The sequence below is a fragment of the Anomalospiza imberbis genome, chromosome 1 (genome assembly GCF_031753505.1).
Source record: "Anomalospiza imberbis isolate Cuckoo-Finch-1a 21T00152 chromosome 1, ASM3175350v1, whole genome shotgun sequence".
NCBI lineage: Eukaryota > Metazoa > Chordata > Aves > Passeriformes > Viduidae > Anomalospiza > Anomalospiza imberbis.
The window spans coordinates 85999636-86019225 of record NC_089681.1 but is presented as its reverse complement, the minus strand read 5'-3'; the positions used below and the strand labels follow the sequence as shown (position 1 = coordinate 86019225).

Below are 19590 nucleotides of genomic sequence, written 5' to 3'. Positions count from 1 at the left end.
CAGAGCAGGTAGAGTCCCTCTCTTCTTCCTCTCATTACAGTCAGAGTAGAGAGTGAAGATCAACATGCTGTCCTGTCTTCAAAGTGATTTTTTTCTTGGCAGGTTTCCTGCACCGGTGACATAGGCACAACCCCTTAACCCGTTGGTTATGACTCTGAATACTTATCTCAGTTCAGTCCTAGAGTTCACAGGAAGTCGATTTTCTAATTATAAAAGAGTAGTTAATGCAGCCAAAAGCTTTTAAATGAGAATTGTGATTTATTTGGCTGGCGTGTAGCTGTTCCACATTAGCATAATTGAAAGATACAGCGTGAATGAGCTTTTTGCACAGCCTCAACTGGTTTGGTTCAAATTGCAGCTAAGAGATATATTGCTCATTAATACCTATCAGTATAGCCATTAGTCAGCAAAACTCTTTGCTTTGTATAATCTTACCAGAGGAAAACTTACACAGCAAATTCCTTCTTGTTTTCATGTGGGCCAGACCAAAGGAATTAGTTTCTACTTTGAAAATAACAGTAGACTGGTTCTCCTCTCAATCTGTTGTAAATCAGGAGTGATTTTATTAAAACCTTTGGGCTGATATGGACAGAAAAAAAGATGATGGAAAGAATACAGCTTAATATTTCTGAGACTTGCTTACCAGTATATAACTAATTGTGTTTGTTAAGAATACACAACAATAAGCATGTTTAATGTTAATAAAACTTATTAACTAGCAACATGGATACTCAGTGTGGTGATTTAATTTCAGATTTATTTTTAAGTGTTTGACCTTCATTCAGAATTGTTCAGTGATAGAGAATCCATGGCCCTTAACAAGATCGTCCTATTTATCCCCCTACCTTCATAATGAAACACTTCTCTCTTACTTTCTAGCCTAAACTTGGCATATTCACTCTCTCTCATCCTATTGATTTGCTGAATTAAAGAGCTTTTTGTTATTCAATCTCTAACATCTCTATGCTCATTTCCTTTCATTTTAGATTAACTCCAGGGATGACAACGGTGTGATTGCTGGATCCTGGAACAATGTGTACGATTATGGTGTGGCACCTTCAGCCTGGACAGGAAGTGTGGACATTCTCTTGGAGTACTACAGTTCTAAGCAACCTGTCCGATATGGCCAGTGCTGGGTTTTTGCTGGTGTCTTCAACACATGTAGGTATCAGTGAGAAAAGCTCCAAGCTGCTGTGTGGTTCCTGATTAACAGAGTTTTTAGGTAAAACTATCTAAAATATCTAGCTACTTACTCCAGGAGTAAATAGTAGAGATACTTAAAAATGCATGGCTAAAATAGAAGTTCTTTAAATAAACCCCTAGTGTGTCCTTCAGGTCAGCTGCTCTTCCACACAAATCTGTTAACTATTTATTGGTTCAGTGAAATGTATTCAGTGACTCAATAGGGTAAGTTTGTGTGAAAGAAGGGTGAATCCTTCAGCACAGCTCGCATTTCTGTCGAGAATTCTTAGACAGAGTACTTGTTGTCTAGACCTAAAAGATTAAATTACTACCCAATATGGGATATGTGATAGTCTTTCTGCTCCAGAAAGGCCAAATCTTACCTAATGAGTATTACTCCTAGGAAAATTGAAGTCCACTGTCCCTGCATCTGTTAACTGACCACTGTTAACATTTTATATGGAGCTCATGAGCCAAAAGAATGGAGAAAATAAATGATGGCGTAGTTTTATGAATTGTCTAGCACTATAAGCTTAAGTCTAAACACATTTGGTCAAACCAGAGTTCTAGTGTTGTGGTAAACAGAATATTGCAGGTCATAAATACCGGTGGGGAAAGCAGTGTTGGATTGGTCCCATATTTTGACTGTCTAGCACTTTGTAACAACATCATCTGCTAATGCACAGAAACACACTTTGTGGCCACCTATGGAGTTGCTCCAGCAGGTCCATGTCCTTCCTATGCAGGGGACCCCAGAGCTCGAGGCAGCTCTTGGGGTGGGGTCTCAGCAGAGCAAAGGGACAGAATTCCCTCCCTTGGCCTGCTGGCCACACTGCTTTTGATGCAGCCCAGGATACAATTTAGTTTCCGGGCTGCAAGTGCACACTGCCTGGTTATGTTGAGCCTCACACAATGAGTTTGAAAAAGTTCATGCAAATGTTTCTTATGTTTGCAATTCCTTGCAGTGGATTCCATGGGCCTCTTTGTCTTCTCTGCCCATTGCCTTATCTGGATTTCCCTAGATCACAGACACACACCCACACCAGTTCTCCCACCTTCCCCCCACACTTGCCCTGAATCACCACTATGCAATAATTTGCCTGCAGGCCACTGTGAAACTGGGGCGATGCAGCAGAGCGCAGAGCCTGCTGTGTTAAAGGGAGAGGGCATATTTATCTGGGGCAAAACTTGACTTGGTTTGCTGACTAAGTTAGTCAAGTCAGAGACCTGGCACTTTGCACTGCAAGTATAAAGTTTGTTGAGCATTATGAAACACAGATATTGTCCAGTATTGGCTGATCTGATGATAGCCACTGACACATCCAGCTGCTGACCACTGCACAGGGGACAGCGAAGGTCCAAACAATCACATGCAACTATCAGGGTTGTTTCGATGTGTTTTTGAGTCTCTCTCATCCGTCAGTGTTTTATCATTGTGACCAGTCCAGCTTTCCAAGGTCACTATATTGTACACTCCAGATACTCATCTGTTAAAAATGCTAAAACATTCCAAAAAATGGTCATTAATCTTGAAATTGTCAGACAAATTATTTCCAATGAGCCCTGATAGCCCATGTGCTGGAAGCCTGGGAGGGTACTTGAATTAAGTTTAATCAATAGATACATATGGTATTGGATGCATCCAGGTAATTTTTCATCCAGGAACTTGAAATGAATGTGCAGTGTTACACTTTATTGGGAGTCACAGTAGTGACAGTAATGAATATACAAAACCCAGCAGTAGCAGCAGGGCTGTTCAGCTCTGCAGCATTGGAACTATTTTTAAATAGGATTTTCAATAAAAATCTTTTACCCCCCCAACAAAACAAAAAAAAACCAAACAAAAAAAACCCACACAAAAACCCTGACAAAAATCCACCCCAAACTAAAAACCACTGCCACCATGAACACCAAAAACCAACCAAAAATGAAAAAAAAACCTAACAAAAATAATTTTTGAAAACCCGAAAACAAGCAAACAAACAAAACCCAAAAAACCAAAAACCCAAAACAAACGCCATCAACCACTAAAAACACTCATCCTCTGTTTTCTGCAGAACCATGTTGGCTCCTAAATTGAAAGCAAGGGACCTTTTCTGGCTGAGACAGAGTATGTCATCTGGAGTAGCTGAGATGATGTGTCACCCCACAAACCCGTTCCCCTAGCCCAGGGATGTGCTCCATGCCTATTTACTTGCCAGGGTACACAACAAACACAGAAGCCTATTGATGCACTGTTGCAGACTATGGACATAGCTGTAGCATTTCCACAGTTTTTCCACTCTTAAATTTACTACTTGTCAAATGGTAAGAAGGGTCATCAGAGCTATTTTGTGATGGTGTGAGAGTTAGGGCTTGAGGCATTTTTTCTTATCCTCCTTTTAAGGTCTTAATAAAAGAAGGGACTATTAACTACAAAATGCTGTTATTTGGCAGGCAATATGAATTATGTAATGCACTTTATTCAGATTCTCAAACCCTGTCATTTCAGTTGCAAATAATGCAGCTTTTCTCCATTGTTAACAATAATTTTCTACTTTATTCTTTGTGTTCTCCAGATCCAGTCTGACAACGGACATCAAACAGGAAAATTCCAAATAAAAACTCCTTAAAAGGAGATACTTTCTATTAATTTTCTTTTTAGCATAGTCTCATAATTCTCTCGAGTTACTGATAGTAAGAGACCTAAAATATTGTGTATCTCTTGCAAGCTCGAACTTCTTTTTCTTTGTATCACATTTGGTCATGCAGCTGACCTGTTGCACCCAGATTTGACCTGAAATTCTGCCATGTGGTCACTATGCAAAGCTGCTTTGGAACTATTGGTAATCAGCTGCTTTGGTTATATCCCTTGTACCGGTATTTGTCGTTAATGCTCATAATTTTGAGACCAAATCAAATATTTAGCATGTGCAATATAAATCATATAGGAGGAATTGTTTGGGTTGATTTGACTGAGTTTTCCTGTTTTGTTCTAGTTATTAATATTTCTGTCCTCTCATCCTGTCATCCATGAATGCCATCTCCATATTTGTCCTTCTCATCACACTTCTGTCTTTGCCACAGTTCTGAGATGCTTGGGGATACCTGCAAGACTCATTACCAACTATTCTTCTGCCCATGACAACAATGCCAATTTACGGATGGACTTCTTTCTGGATGACGAAGGAAAAGTGGACACCAGACTTACAAAAGATTCTATCTGGTAAGTCCTCCTGGCAAATGTCTTTAATGTATCAATGATAAAAGTAGTAAAAAAACATGATGGCAATGCCTGTATTGTGTTTATTTCTCTGTGCATTGAAGAACACTGCTGGCTTATGTGAGGTAGGCTGACTAATATGAAGCCTTGTGGTGTTAACAGACAAGCCCTGGGGGATCCTGCTATTAATGTTCCCATAGAGTGTTCATTTAAGCACTCTGGAGAGCTGGAATGGGGTTATGCTCTTTAGGGACTAGTTTTTCTAAAAATGGAAGGAGGTAGGATGAGCACTTCCATCCTTCTAGAGCCAGGTTCTAAGGGGTACCTCAATATCTATGGAAAAACAGTCTTTTTGATCTGCTTGGGCCCAGTTTCCCATATTTGTAGACTGGTTTTACATTGTATGCACACAGTCATTGTGGCAAAGAGGTGCTTTCCAAAATAAACCCAGTTCAGCTGAAAAAGAAACAAGACAACGTATCATAAAAGATACTGAAATGCTATCACCAGATTTATAAAAAGGAAACTCCCTAGGGCAAAGAGAAGTTTACACATTCTTTTTGAGAAGGCAGTCCTCTAACTGGCTCTTCAAACTCTTACTGTCTTCTGTCTGACAGGAGAATTGTAGCATATATTGATTATATGCTCTGTGTGGGATATTGGCCCTCAAGCCTCTCCTCCTCAGAGTGAAGAAATGAATGTGACCTCTATATTCCTATATTCAGGAGATACTTGTCCTATTCAATGTTAATATACCTGACTTGTGTCGATGATACCTTCAACTCATTAGAATAGCAGATCATGAGCATGTTTCATTAATGACTTAATCTCTGGAAGTCTTTGTATTAAAACTGCAATAAAACCACTGTGGTGGAGGAAATGACTGAGCCTGTTGCTGTGACATCTTTTATGTGATTTCCATAATCAAGAGGAAATCTAAGGAAAGCAGGTTCATTTACTTGTGTCACAGCAAGACAGAGTAGTTGAGACTAGAAGAGACCCTTGGAAGTCACCCAACCCTCCTGCTCAAAGCACCATCAGCTAGAGCAGGTTGCTCAGGTCTGTGTCCAGCTGGTCTTTGAGTATCTCCAAGGATAGGCACCCCACAACTTCTCTGGGAAACTTGTGCCAGTGCTCAACCATTTTCACAGTAAGAAAAGTGTTTCCTGATCTTCACACAGATTTTTCTGTGTTTCAGTATGTGCTTATTGCTTCTTGTCCTGTCCTTGAGCTACTGAGAAGAGTCTGGCTCTGTCTTCTTTCCCTCAATTCCCCAGCCAGGAATTTATACACATGATAAGATCCTACTCGGCCTTCCCATCTTCAGACTGAACAGTCCCAGCTGCCTTAGTTTCTCCTTGTGTACAGTGTTGTATCAGCTATTCCTTCCAGTTTTCTTCATCAGCAAATTTGATTACAGCGAGTCTCGTCATCCAGGTAATAATGAAGCTGTTAAACAGTGTCAGACCCCTGGGGTACACAACTAATGACTGAGCTCCAGCTGGGGTGATCACTACTGATCACAATCCTCTGATCTGAGCAATTCAACCAGTTATCAATATATCTTGCTGTCCATTTGTCTAGTCTACGCTTCAAAGGTTTGTCTGTGAGAATGTTCTGGGAGATGACACTAAAGTCAAAAGGACCAACCCCCATGCAGTGGTCTCCCCTTTGTCCTTTCAGTCACTCATTTCATCAGAAAAGGCTCTCAGGTTTATCAGGCACAGCTGGCTGCTTGTAAATCCATAGTGACTACTGCCAATCACCTAGTCCTTAATAAGTTTGGAAATGTTTTCCAGAAGAACTTGCTCTATAACCTTCCTAAAGATCAAAGGGAAGCTGACAAGTCTCTCTCTTCCTGGATACTCCTCTCTCTTGAAGAACAGAGCAATATTTAATTTCCTCCAATCTGCAGGAACTTCCTCAAATTACCATGATATTTTGAAGATAGATATGAGTGGTCTTACAGTGACATTACCAAGCTCCCTCAGCATTTTTCATGAGATTACTTTTCATGAGATTACTTTTCATGAGATTACTTCATTTTTTCCATCAGATCCATTGGACTTGTGTGTGTTCAGTTTGTTTCACTGTTCTCTATCTTGTTACTTGTCTAGTTTTCATTGTTCCAAACCTCCACACTGGTCTCGTGGGCTATGATTCCTGAAGGCAAATCTTAGCAGTAAAAACAAAGGTAAAGAAATCACTGAATGCCTTCAACTTTGTCACCAGGTTGCCTGCTGTGTTCAACACCAGAGCCACATTCTATAAGCTTCCTTTTGACATTGATTTGCTTGCATTTCTTGCTGCTCTTCATGTCCCTTGACATACTTTGTTTGCTCTGTTCTGGCTTTCCTATACCTGTGCCTGGATGCTCAGAGAGTGGCTCTGTTTTCCTCCTGGTCACCTATCCCCTCTCCCTGCCTCTTTCTTAAACACCTCTTTTTTTATGTTGGAGTTTAATTGGGACCACCTTGTGGACTTGTGCCACTTTGGATTGGTTTCTTGCACACAAGGATGTACCATTCTTAAGTCTGGAGAAGGTGATTCTTGAAAAACATCCAGCTCTTGTGCATCCATCTTCTACTCAGAACTGCCTCCCATGGGATTCTTCCAAGAAGGACCTTAAACATGTTAAAGCCTGCTCTCCTGAAATCCAGAGCCATGGTCCTGCTATTTGCCTTGTTGCCGCCTGTTAGTATCCTTGGGCAGTTTTGCTTGCTGTCTGTGAGACAGAAGGACCTCAGCATGTCTCATGCTGGTCCTTTTATGGCTCAGAGAGCTGTAAAGGAGAAGTCTTCTGAAATCTCTGCCTATAAAAGATGTAAAACAAGAGACAGTGACTGGGAGACTCAGTGTACAATCCATACACATCCAGTAATGGATCATTGCTATGCTTTACAATTTTCACTGTCTCATCCCTTCTCTCCTTCTCCTAACCTGATCTATGAAATACATCCCACCAACTTTTGACACTTCCTTTTACTTCCCTACCTCTATTTTTCCCAGCTGTTTCCCAAGACTTCTTAATTTAATCTCTTTTCTCCTGCATTCTTTTGGGACAGGATCAGATCATCCAAAATCATCCTAGTCCAAATGAAATCCACATGCAATTTTACACTAGCATTTCATCCTTCCATCCTACATTGCTTTTCCTTGGCTTGATAATTTTTTTAACTTCCTTGTTCATCCTTTTATCCTCCCAGTGCATTTATTAGTACATGTTGCACATAACCCTTTGGGCATGACTTAATATATGCACCTTTTTTCATTTCTCCTCTGTGTCCTTTCTTTTCATTACTCTGTAACACTCCTTGGTAGCCCACATGCTGACTTCTAATGACTTGTGTCTTAACCCTGATTTTATTTTTAATGCCTCTTTTATTTCTTTTTTTAAGAGAACAAGCTCAAGGTATTTATAATGATTTTTAAAAATGCATTTCTCACTATTATTTATAATCTCTTGCAAAGTGGAAGCAAAGCTCTTTTTCTTTATTAATATATCATTTCTATTGTACTTGTACTGCTGGAGCTGATCTGTCTTCAAGTCTTAAATACTGTCAGACTGCAGGGATACTTGGAGCCAGGATTTTTAGTCCAATCAATCTCAGAGTGTGGGGCTCCCTCTGAATGTTTTCTGACATTTATTTATTTTTATTAAAGATTGTCTTCTCCCTCAGGATAGAAAACAGCACCACCACCAACAAAACACATATACAAAATTACACAGACTTTGCAAAAAGTTATTTTTATAAATCTGGCCAGATTTGGGGCCATCAGTACTGTCTGTTCTCCTTGTCTTTCTTAATGATGATATAAAGACACTAAAGAATATTTCTCTTGGATGGGAATCAAGACTCACTCCTACTGTGAGGTCCAAGCAGATCAACATCAGTATCTCTGCGGAAATTTGCTTGATGTCACCCAACCCCATGGGAGTTCATCCAAGTCCAGGCCTGTGGAGAAAGACTTTCTGAGACCTCTGCTCTCCCATTTAGTTCCAGATCACTTTGCTCTAATTTCTCAACAATATTATCAGTGCCTCACCCTAGCAGTCCCTCTCGACCTCAATGCCTGAACTTGTTAGCTCATAAAAGGGCATCAGCTGCTTCCAGCATCTGCCTGTCCCATAAGCAATATGAGCTACTGCTCTTGAATTGTCTTCCAGGCATAAAACCCGCCTGGTCATCTTTTATTAATTTCCCCAATGCTTTTCCCCATTCCCCACGCTTTGTTTAGTCTATCCGTAATTATCTCTGTAAATATTTAATGGTCACTACATTGATCTCTATTGCCTTTCTTGCTTTCTTTAATGTCTCAGGCTTGCTGTACAATACAAGAATTATAGAATTAGTTCAACAAATTATGGCCATGGAATCAGCTCCTCAGCTCTGCACACTTCTATAGGAAGGTTGCTACTACCTTTGGAAAGGCAAATGTTTCCCTTATCTTCCTTTTCTTAATGCTTACTGCTCTACAAGCAGTCTTCCTGTACATTCAGATTCGATATCCTTATGTGTATTTGTTATTTGCATGGCAGCAGACCTAAAAAAATTGCCATCCTGTTGTGTCCAGCACTACACCAATAGAAATCAGAAAGAAAGGTCCTGTCCCTAAGACAAAGAGAGAAAAAAAATAGAAAAACTGTGTTACCTAATTAAATATCTGAAGTAGATCTGCTGTTTTCCACACTGTTACCCCAATCCCAGCCTTGTTTTTATCATCCTTTCCATTTGCCTGCTCTTCAGGTTCTTCTTTCATAGAATGCAAATCCAGTGACACATTCGACTTTGATTCAAGGTGAACCAGTGCAGGCTTCAGGGCAGAGATTGTCTTTCTCATATGCTGGCATAACAATTTGCAAATACTCACCTTCCATGAAGTGTGTCCCCATTCCCAGGTAGCCCTCAGCAAAGTTCTGTGAGCATGATTCAGCACTGACTACTCTCAGCAGCATAAAAAATTCTCTGAGTGTGCGTCATTTTCCTTGAATAATTCCTTTTTCTGTAGTGCTGCTTCGTTAACTCTCCTAACTGACAAGTTTTACCCTGATCCAAGCTTTCATTTCCACTTTGAAATGTCTTGTTAGACAAGCTTCAGATCCTTCTGACTCTGCTCCATAGCTGGTTTTCACCTATTATTAATGAAATGGTCAGAGTTTAACAATCCCTATTTTGGTTGCTAATATCATTGCATGTACTAGAGACTATATCAGCAGCTACACAGATGTAAGTTTATTCAGGTCTGCTGTAGGATATGTATAATTTGCAAGCAAAATTGCCCCTTTCTATACTCTTTCCTTCTTTTATTTTTTGCAGTAGTGAAATTCAAACACTTTGCTGGCTTTACTGAGAGACCCTCTTTCCAGATAATCTTTTTTTCTTGCTTATGCTCTCCCTGGAGCATTGGTAGCATTGCTGGAAGTTACAACATCTATCCATTTTTCTGCTTATCTTTGAAACACCCAGGGCAGACTGTGATGGTGTTGTGCTGTTTTTTTTAATTCTCCTGAGCATCCAGCCAGGTGAGAGTGTTTTAACCCTGAGCATCTAGATGAAGTACTCTCAGAATTTTATAATTCAGGTCATTGTCCTGGGCCCTAAAGATGCAAGTTGGCCCACAGTGGTTGTAGGTAGGTTTTATGTATGTTTTAGGAGCTCTGACATCATGCATTGGCATGACACATGGGAAAAAACTTATAAGGAATCCACAGTGAAGATAGTTTTAGAAAGGCTGTGCAGGGTCTTTTTCTCAATCATCATGGAAGGCAGCAAAATATGTTTGTTTTGAGCCATGAAAACAAAACTATACACTGTACATTGCAGAGTCAATCCCGAACCTCTTAATAAATTATGCCAAAGCTTCAGTCTGAATAATTATAAAGCAGACAATCTTTCATTGGCTTGAAGAGTCAAAGTTTGCTTTAGCAGGCAGATTGAAATGGAGGTGTCTGGCTGGAAAAGGATTCTAGTTTGTGTAGTTTTTCATATACCCCCAAAAATCTCCAAACACTCATATTTTCTGAGACATTTGTACTCAGACCACATTAGAAGAATCAAAAAACCTTCTTCAACTTTCAGTCAAGAAACTACAATGAAGGATTGTGGCTTTCAGAGTTTAACAGATAGGTACCAAACTTATAGACCTAAAAATCTGTTCTCTTAAAAGACTCAACATTTTTATCCCTGAATTGGCAAAAATGTTATTGAAGCAATGCCAGGACATAAATACACAGGATTTGTTTTGGTCTGTGTGCTTCTTTCCGAGAATTTAATATACTGGTCCCATCTCTTGTCTAAGGAATTACCATTGCTGGAACGAAGCTTGGATGACCAGACCTGACCTTCCTGTTGGTTTTGGAGGATGGCAGGTTGTGGATGGGACACCTCAAGAAACCAGTGATGGTAATATTGTTTGAAGTCCTCATTAGTTCATTGGGATCTCTGTTTTAAACAGTGAGCTGACAATAGCTGAGCCAGTGGCACCTAGCACCATTAGGCCAGTGCAAACTTTTTTAGCCAAATAACCACTCTTGCCTCAGGGCCTTCTCCTGATTTGTTTTGAATTCTAAAATAAATCTGTCCTTATTATAATACTGCTCATGATGCCTTGGGACACAAAATCCTGCATGAGAAAGGCCCTGCTTGGTACTGAAGAGAGGTGATCCGGTTGCCAAAGCTGGCTTCTCACATTTTAGAATACCTATATAGGCGCCTGATCAGATTAATTCCCCTTTACTTTATGCAGCCTTAACTGAACTACATGCGCAGATAGTAGGCAGGAGAGAAAAAAAAGTCACTGGTCTTTCTTTCCAGTCCTTAATTTCCCAGCCCTTAAAATACAGTCTTCTCAAATTTGTAGCAAGGTCTTTCTCAGCCTGTGGTGTACCTGAGTCCTCTCAAAATTACCTCTTTTAACCAAAACCAGCTGTAACTGTATTTTAAGTGCTTGAGACTTACTGTGGTTGCTATAGTGCCATTAAAGGTACTGAACTACCAGGTTGTTCCAGACCCGAGTCTGTGTTATCTACAGTGCTGGTAACAAAATTAAGCTTTTCGCTTCTTGGTCAGGAGTTCCTGTAGATTAGAAGATTTCGTCAAACCCTAAGAATTCTCTTTCTTTGAGAAAATATAATATTTTTACATGTTTTTAATTTATTTAGTCTCTCACTTTGTCTCTCTTCTCCCTGTAGGTATGTACAGGTGTGGTCCAGCCTCAGTTCAAGCCATTAAACATGGTCACGTTTGTTTCCAGTTTGATGCTCCTTTTGTCTATGCTGAGGTACATATGTGAAAATTTTTACTGCGGTGAGTGATATCAGTGAGACCATAGTGAGACAGAAGATAGGGCTCCACTTCAATTTATGGATTGAGAAGTTACTTCATGTATACTTCATGTCACAGAGCAATTTCCTCATTATGTTTTGACATGCCAGCAGGTGTGATATGTCTCTAATGAATGACAGAGATTTGTCTAATCTCTGCTCCCCAGTGTAATAATAAGAAAAAGCTGCTCTGACTTAATTGAAACTTCAGGCTGTGGTAATTTTTCCTTCCAAGATTCAGGTATGCTGAATGGGTCACTAGCTCTAGCTGCTCATTCTCTTTGCTCACCACATTCCTTTTGGCTGCTGTGGGTCATGGAGATCTCACATGGTTGATTTGACTGACAGATCTGAGAGGGAAATATCTCAATAAGGAGATAGATGGCCTGGTCTGGAGTTTTAACCTCTTACATCACCAGAGGAGGCATTCCCAGAATTGCAATGCTGCAGGACAAGTTTCCTTCTAATTGAATTGTAAATGGCTTAGGACAGAAAAGAATGAAGATATTTTAGCTATTAAGCATTCTCCTCTCTATTTCTAATGCTTTTTGGTACAAGAAATGTGTAGTAGTGCTCCTCAAATTTGAATGATCTCTCTGTATCCTTGTAAAGTTTACACACTCTGTCATTCTGGAGCTGTGAATAATAAAGTGCATCTCAGCATATGACTAATTTTAAACATGAAATGTAGATGTGAGTAATTAGTGGGACTTAAATCAATGTGTCATTATCTGGGGGGAGATAGGCTGACTCCTCTTCCTCTCTCTGCTTTCATATATCTCAATCTTCTTTAATTTAATTTCCTAGGTGAATAGTGACATTTTTTACACAAGAATGGAGAAAAACGGAACCCAAGTGGTAGAAAACATTGACACAACCCGTATTGGGCAGTTGATTGTGACGAAGGAAGTTGGAGGTGATGGAATGGTGGACATTACTGAGGAGTACAAGTTCCGAGAAGGTAACCTGAAATGAGCTGGAACCATATGGATGTAGACTTATCTCAGTCAGATCCTGGATGATGACTTGGAAACCTCTGTCACTGAGGGAGCTTCATGAAAAGCTGCCAAAGTGCTCTCTGGAATTCTTTATTTGTAACTCCATCCCAGAAACACTGTAGGTGCCTTGATCATACGGCACAAGCAAAGCATAAACTTTGCTACTCTGAAATGCTTTAGACTAAGTAAGTTGTAGTGAAAATAAAGGCTAGTCAGGGAGAAACTCAAAGCATTCAGAACAATTCAAGGCTTTCTGTACAGATGTTTAGACGTTTCTTATTTAGGCCAGTTGTTCACACAGAGTAAATCAGTGTAGCTGTATTGATAAGAATTCAGCTACATCAGTTTGTCTGATATGGCTTTAACACCAACACCCTTGGTAGCTGTGAAGTTCTCCCACTGCTAACGTTACTCCAGGAGGGTTCACTGTCCTCATCTATTTATTTCAGCTACTACAAACTATGGAAGACACACCCTTATGATCAGTAGGTGGGCTAACGCTGCACTCCTGTTTCTTTTCTAAATCTGGTTTTCATTCATTCCTAGGCTCAGATGAGGAGAGGTTGGCTCTTGAGACTGCTGTGATGTATGGTGTTAAAAAGCAAAGTATCCAAGATACCACATACCAGCCACAGACAGATGTTGACATGGACTTCCAAGCACAAAAGGCAGTCCTTGGCAATGACTTTAAAGTCACTATAACTTTCAGGAACAAGAGTCGTAACTCCTACACTGCAACTACCTACTTTTCGGGCAACATAGTGTTTTATACAGGAGTCACAAAAAGTGAATTCAAGAAACACTCTTTCAGTGCAAAACTGGAACCCTCTTCATGTAAGTCTTGCATGGTTGTTTTCTGTGCTCTTAACTGTCACCAGTGTTTCCACCCATGGAACCACAGCTCCTATCAGGCCACAAAAAATCCTCTGCTTTCTTTCTCACTTTGAACATCATCTGAAACTGCACATTTTATTTGGAGCTCATTATTCTGCAAAAAGTAGAAGTCCACTGATAAAGATCTACTTGTGAAGGTTAATAAAACTTCTACCTACAGCCTGTAACAAAGCCCTGAGAGCTACTTGCTGATCCTTTCTAGCTCTGTGGATCATTTGCAGGGGGCCTGGAAATGGGCATTGGGTTGTTCCAATACTTGCTATCAAAACACAGCATGAAGGTTTGTAGTGACTTACATCAGTTACTAAATATCTGATCTGAAATACTGCAAAACTTTTTGAGACTTGAATAGGTACAGTAAAAAAAATCAGTTTCAATAGTCTTGGTCTAAATTCTGTGCTGCTTCTTTGATGAGGGAAAATTCAGTCATCTTGTAGGAGAAGTGTATGCTACATTTTCTGGCTGTGATTTGTGCATGGTTCCAGGACTTATTTATGTCTGCTCTTCTATCAAAGGTCTGTGTAGGGCATTACTACCTAAAATACAGCTTCTGCAGTGCTTTGAGGATCACCTGGTTCCTCTCTGCAAGAAAATAAATTAATAGATGTTTAAACATCACAGAGCATCATAATTCATTTTTTCTAATTTAAGTAAATGCTAAGAAAAAACACTTCTTGAAATAGTGCTGGAAACTCTGAATTGAGCGATGGTGAGTGAATGTAGACTGGGGAGAGGCACCTGAAAGAACAGAACATGGATTTTTATGTATGTGTACCAAGAGCATGTCCCCATCACTACTTCTGACCAATGAGACATTTTTAAAGCTATTCCCACTTATCAAGGTGGGAATTTGCTTATATCTGAGCTACAGTCATCAATTTGTGGGGCACTCTGTTCTGCAACAGGACAAAATCTCCTCACAAATTACACCATTTCTGAAGGTGATACATTAAATTTAAGCATGAATTCTTTCACCTTTTCCTTGGAAAGTAGTACATGTAGAATCAGGAATAGTGTCTGAGCAGGTGGGCAGTGTGAAGGAGGTAGTGTGATTATCTGCAAGTGCATGAGAACAATCTGTCAGGAATGTAATAGGAGAGTACCTTCCAAGGCACCCAAGCAGGATTTTTAGGCTTTGTTCAGGGTGAAAAGTGTGTGTGTGCGTGTATATATATATATATATATATATATATATATATATGTGTGTGTGTGTGTGTGTGTGTGTGTGTATGTAACAAAAAATTACAATGATAAACAGATTTATTAATGGTATTCTTCCAGCCCAAAATACTGAAAGCATGAGGCAAGCTAAGTTTTCAAACAGGAAACGAATGAATTATTTTCAGAATAATGATTAAAGGAATTGTGTGGGTTGAAAACATCTTTGAGGATTTGAATAGCTTAAACCTTCCAGTGCTTTCAAAGGTGCTCTTGGATCTACTGAGTTATATTTAGTTTTCTCTATTTTTTTAAAAAACTATAAGGAAACTCAGTGTTGTGTCTCCCTTGGCTTTCCCAGATGCAGTAAGTGGTACTGACAATTTATCAGCACAACCAGTGCTAAGACAATGGAAGTATATTCTTCTTTTTTTCCTGTAGTGATTAAATTTAAACAGAAAAGTTTCTTTTCTTCCATTGCAAAGTAAATTTCTCCTGGTTTGTAACTAATTTATTTACTGATTTACTTCTCAGATGAGAAATACCTTGCCTGATTTATAATTTACAGTTAAGAGTATTATGGGAAATTATTTTACACAAGATAAAGAGTGAGAAGGAGGGAGCAGGGGCACATCAAGTAATTTTAAGGCTGGCCTAGTAAATCCAGGTCAGGTGGCCACCAAGGGAATAGCTTTGAAACCAAATCAAAGAACAGGTTTTGATGTGAGCGGATCAAAAGAGCGAAAAGGGGTGAATGTCATTTACCCAACTGAGTTCAATTATCTCAGTGTTACCAGTGTATGTCACAAATGCAATACAAATAACAGATAACAGTAATCATCATAGGTAACAGATGGGAGATCTTGATGTGTTTACTAGTGTTATAATGAATGTTTATAGAGAGAAGAGCTCCAGGTCTATATATTTTGCCTGGTCAGTTAGTTAGCTGGTCTGATTCTCTCCATCACATTTTCACACCATTGTTGGCCTGGGAATTGCAGTTCAATATAGTTAAAACTAATGATTCCCTCCTTCTCAACTGTCTAGCCTACAGGGACTTGTTCCTTCTGATAATTATTGTCAGAGAGCACATGAAAGCTCTCTGGAGGGCATGCTGGTGACAGGAGGACCTTCTTGCTAATGTTTGCAGGCAAGTCCAGTGTAGAACAAAGGCAGATAACCAGCCATGTCCTGGAGAGCAGGTGATCTCCTAGATAACCTGCATGGGCTCACACCCCCCAGTTACTGCTCTGGCGGCATCCCTGTGCCAAGAAGAGAGGCAAAGAAAGAACAAGGGTAAAATTAAAAAGCAAACATTTACAGGAATGACACGCAAAAGCCAGTTTGGACCTTTGTGTCTTTGTTCCAGCCTTCCTTCTCATTTATTTTGTGGTAGCTCCTAGAAGCCTTCAACAGTGACCTGGCCCATGCTGAGGGTACTGGGCAGAGGCTGTGCACAAACCCAGCCCTTGCCCCTGGAAGCTCACAGCCTAAATGGAAAGAAGGAAAAATTAGAGGGGAAATGGTGTAGTAAAGAAATTAAGTTAGTTTGAGGGGAAAAAAAAATCAAACCCATTCTTTAGCTCGAAAGCCACCTTTTCTCCAAGGCACTCATGTAATTGGCACTGGCCACGATGAGAGGAGCAGTTAGTGATCAGATTGCTTCAGATGCCTTTTTTCTTTCCTGTGTCTCCCCTCAGCCAGCTCTTTCGACATTGTGATCAAATCGAGTGAGTACATGAGTGACCTGCTGGAGCAAGCCTCCTTTCATTTCTTTGTGACTGCGCGGATCAATGAAACAGGGAAGATTCTGGCCGTGCAGAAAGCGATAATGCTGGAAATTCCCACCCTGCGGATCAAGGTAGCTCAAGGTGGAAGGGCTGTGTTCTCTACAAGGGTGTTGCATTGACTTGTGGGGCAGAGGAGTGTGTGTGTTTATGCACATTATAGCATCTAACATGGACCTTACAGAGCAGTGGCTTGCTGGAGTGTGTGAGGGTGTATAGGTACATTATGTAGTGTATTGAGTGTCCCTACATTGAAGAGAGAGGCTTATAGCAGCACTGGTAGTGAAGAGCTGAAATAATCTCAATGGAGGAGAGAGGGGAAAAGATCTGAGAAAGCTGAAGAAACTCAGAGGGTAAGAGAGATTACTCACTCAGTCACTCAAGTTCTTTAACTTCTTCAAAAGTCTATTATGTTTAAAGCAACACAGCACAGGGGCCTCTTGCTGAAGAATGAAAAACACTGCTATTGAAGTGATTTTCCTGGGAGAGCTTCCACAAGTATTGTGTAAAGTTTCTCGAAACTTGAAAGGGCAGCACTGATTCGGGACAATGTCTTGGGACTTCAGTGTTTTGATGCTACTCTGAATGTACTGCCAGTGGTGTTCCCCGAAAGTTGGAGCATTTCTGCAGAGAGTGGCGTGGTACCTATGAAAATGGAGAAGAGTAATGCTTGTGATACTACAAGGAGCCTATGTTGTATGGCAAAGATAAGGCATTTTTACATAACTGAGATTAACTTAGCAAGCCATTTTAACTGGGATTTAAACTTCTGAATTCATCACCGAGCATCCAAATAAATGGCATTGTTTTCAAAAGCACCAAGCCTTCGTCTGCTTTGAATGATGAAATTTGGATCTGCTTTTTTCCTAAGACTAGAAAAAAATCAGAATACATGTTTAGGAAGCTTTATATAAGCATTAATACAGCTCCATAAAATTCAGGACCTTGAAAGAAATCTAAGTTTATACAACTTTTCCCCTCTATACATTTATATTTATTTGAACTAGTGCTCAGGTTTCCATATAATAATTAATGTAGCAACTGCAACCTTATGCAAAAAAAGCTTTTTTAGAAACGTGGATCAAGACTACATCAAAGTTTGCCAAAAAATCTACTCTGTTTCATGGTCATTAGAAATACCATGATGTTCTGATCAGATAATTGTATTTCAAACAAAATATTTTTGGTTTACTAAGCATTCCACAGAGGAGGTAAACAAGACAAGTAAACTCTACTTCAAATACCTGTGTTCAATAACCAAATTTTAAAGGTAAAGAATTCTTTCAATTCAATACTTAAACAGAATATCTACATAATCTCAGATTTTCAACTTCAAAATAGTTTATCCTCCTTGCTGTTCTGAAGAAAGGATTTTTAGAATAGGCTGTTGTCCAAAACCCATGTTTTTGAGTAAAACTAAGTTTTTCTCTTTTCTGTTCCTTTGTGATGTATGAAAATACACTGAAATTTTAAAAGCTGGATTTTTTTAAGGGGATGTGTGTGTGTGCGCGTGCATGTGTGTGAGCATATATTGATAGAAGAAATTTTGATTTATTGCTTTTTAATGAAATTTATGATCGTTTATCCATTTAGTTTTCTTGTCAAGTTTGTTCAGTGGATGTGATTGGCAGACCAAATTTCTTGATGTGAGAGTGAAAGAGAAGAATGAAAAAATGTTATCTCCCATTATGTCTTCAGATGAACCTTTGATCTTTCTCTGTTGATCTAAGGAGATTCTCAGACTCAATAGCTGAGGAAATGACACCATATTCTAACCCTGAGATGAGGTTACAAAAATAAGACCAGCAAATACATATCATGGTCTCAGCTGCAAGTGTGGGACTTTGGGATGATTTTGAATCACACCCAGTGATCTTAAATGGTCAATTGAAATTAACAGGTTATAGGATCTCTAATTGAGCCAAGACTTATGAAAATGCCCGTGATGTCCTTTTGCACATTCATATGGCCAAATGCCGTTGAGAGCTTAGTTGTGTCTCCTCCTTTACTCCAGTCATTTTACTGTTTTTTTGGCACAGAGTAATCTCTTAGACCAGAGTCTATGCAGCTTTTTGCAAATGTCATACCTCCTTAAAACACCACTTTAAATTTATTGACAAGATACTTGATTTTCTTAGTTACTTTTCTCAAGGCCCTTTGAATCAGTTGATGGACCATGAAGTGGGCTGGAACGTCTGCCAGCCATAAGCTGAAAACCCATGCCCAAGAAAAACAAGTACACATATTCTGCAAGAAATGCTGAATTTCCAGGGCGATAAAGAATCCCAAATCCCCATGCATGTAGCTGTTGTTTAAAAACACATTTGTTTGGAGGTTTACTATTTTCCAGTGCAAAATGTACTGCTCTTTTGGTTACATAGGGTTTGGAGGAACACTGGCCTTGAGGCCTCCATAGAGCACATGTGCAAGGTTAGAAACCCTTCAGAGCACAAAAAGAGAATGCAAAAGCAAGGGGAAGATGGGCATGACAATTTTGAGAGTGTAACCACATAGCCTGGTGTTTCTAATTTAGGGTAAGACCTGCCCTTCTCTTCTGGAGCTTATGTCCTGAGCAGATCCCTTCAGTGCTGGTGGGGAGACTGAGAAGGGGCACAGAGTCTAGGAGAGAGGCCCCATCAGCTGGACTCACCCTCAGTTGGGCCCTCAGCTCCAGAACTGTACATGCAGATTTCTGGTTTTCTATGGAAATGAGGGCCAGCCTATTGATTTGCCATGTGGTTTGAGGGAAAATTACAATGGGTGGAAAAATGTGCCATCCAACAATTTTCTTCTCACTAGGCTTTCTTTGCCTCATGGTATTTTGCTGTATGCTCTGTTCTTTCGCCTTGCCAGTACTGTGTATCTGTTATCAGTTTCTGGTGCATTGTCCTTTCCTTGTCTTGCAGACCAAAGGTGAACTGGTAGCTGGTAAAGAAACGTCTGTGATTGTGGAATTCACCAATCCTCTGAAACAAACCCTGGAGAACGTCATGCTCCGCCTTGAGGGACCTGGTCTGCTGAGAACAATAAAAAAGCAGTTCGGGT

At 39.9% G+C, this 19590-nt stretch overlaps 1 protein-coding gene across 4 annotated transcripts in view; it reads left to right on the top strand.

Annotated features, from left to right (window-relative positions):
• F13A1 (coagulation factor XIII A chain) overlaps positions 1–19590 on the top strand; it is a 59140-nt gene that overhangs the window by 33722 nt on the left and 5828 nt on the right. For all 4 annotated transcript variants that reach the window (XM_068199007.1, XM_068198997.1, XM_068199017.1 and 1 more), the window contains exons 7-14: positions 987–1161; positions 4249–4387; positions 10685–10788; positions 11577–11665; positions 12516–12669; positions 13253–13540; positions 16459–16619; positions 19452–19588. In XM_068199007.1, coding sequence (XP_068055108.1) covers positions 987–1161; positions 4249–4387; positions 10685–10788; positions 11577–11665; positions 12516–12669; positions 13253–13540; positions 16459–16619; positions 19452–19588 — 1247 coding nt within the window. The remainder of the gene's footprint in view (positions 1–986; positions 1162–4248; positions 4388–10684; positions 10789–11576; positions 11666–12515; positions 12670–13252; positions 13541–16458; positions 16620–19451; positions 19589–19590) is intronic.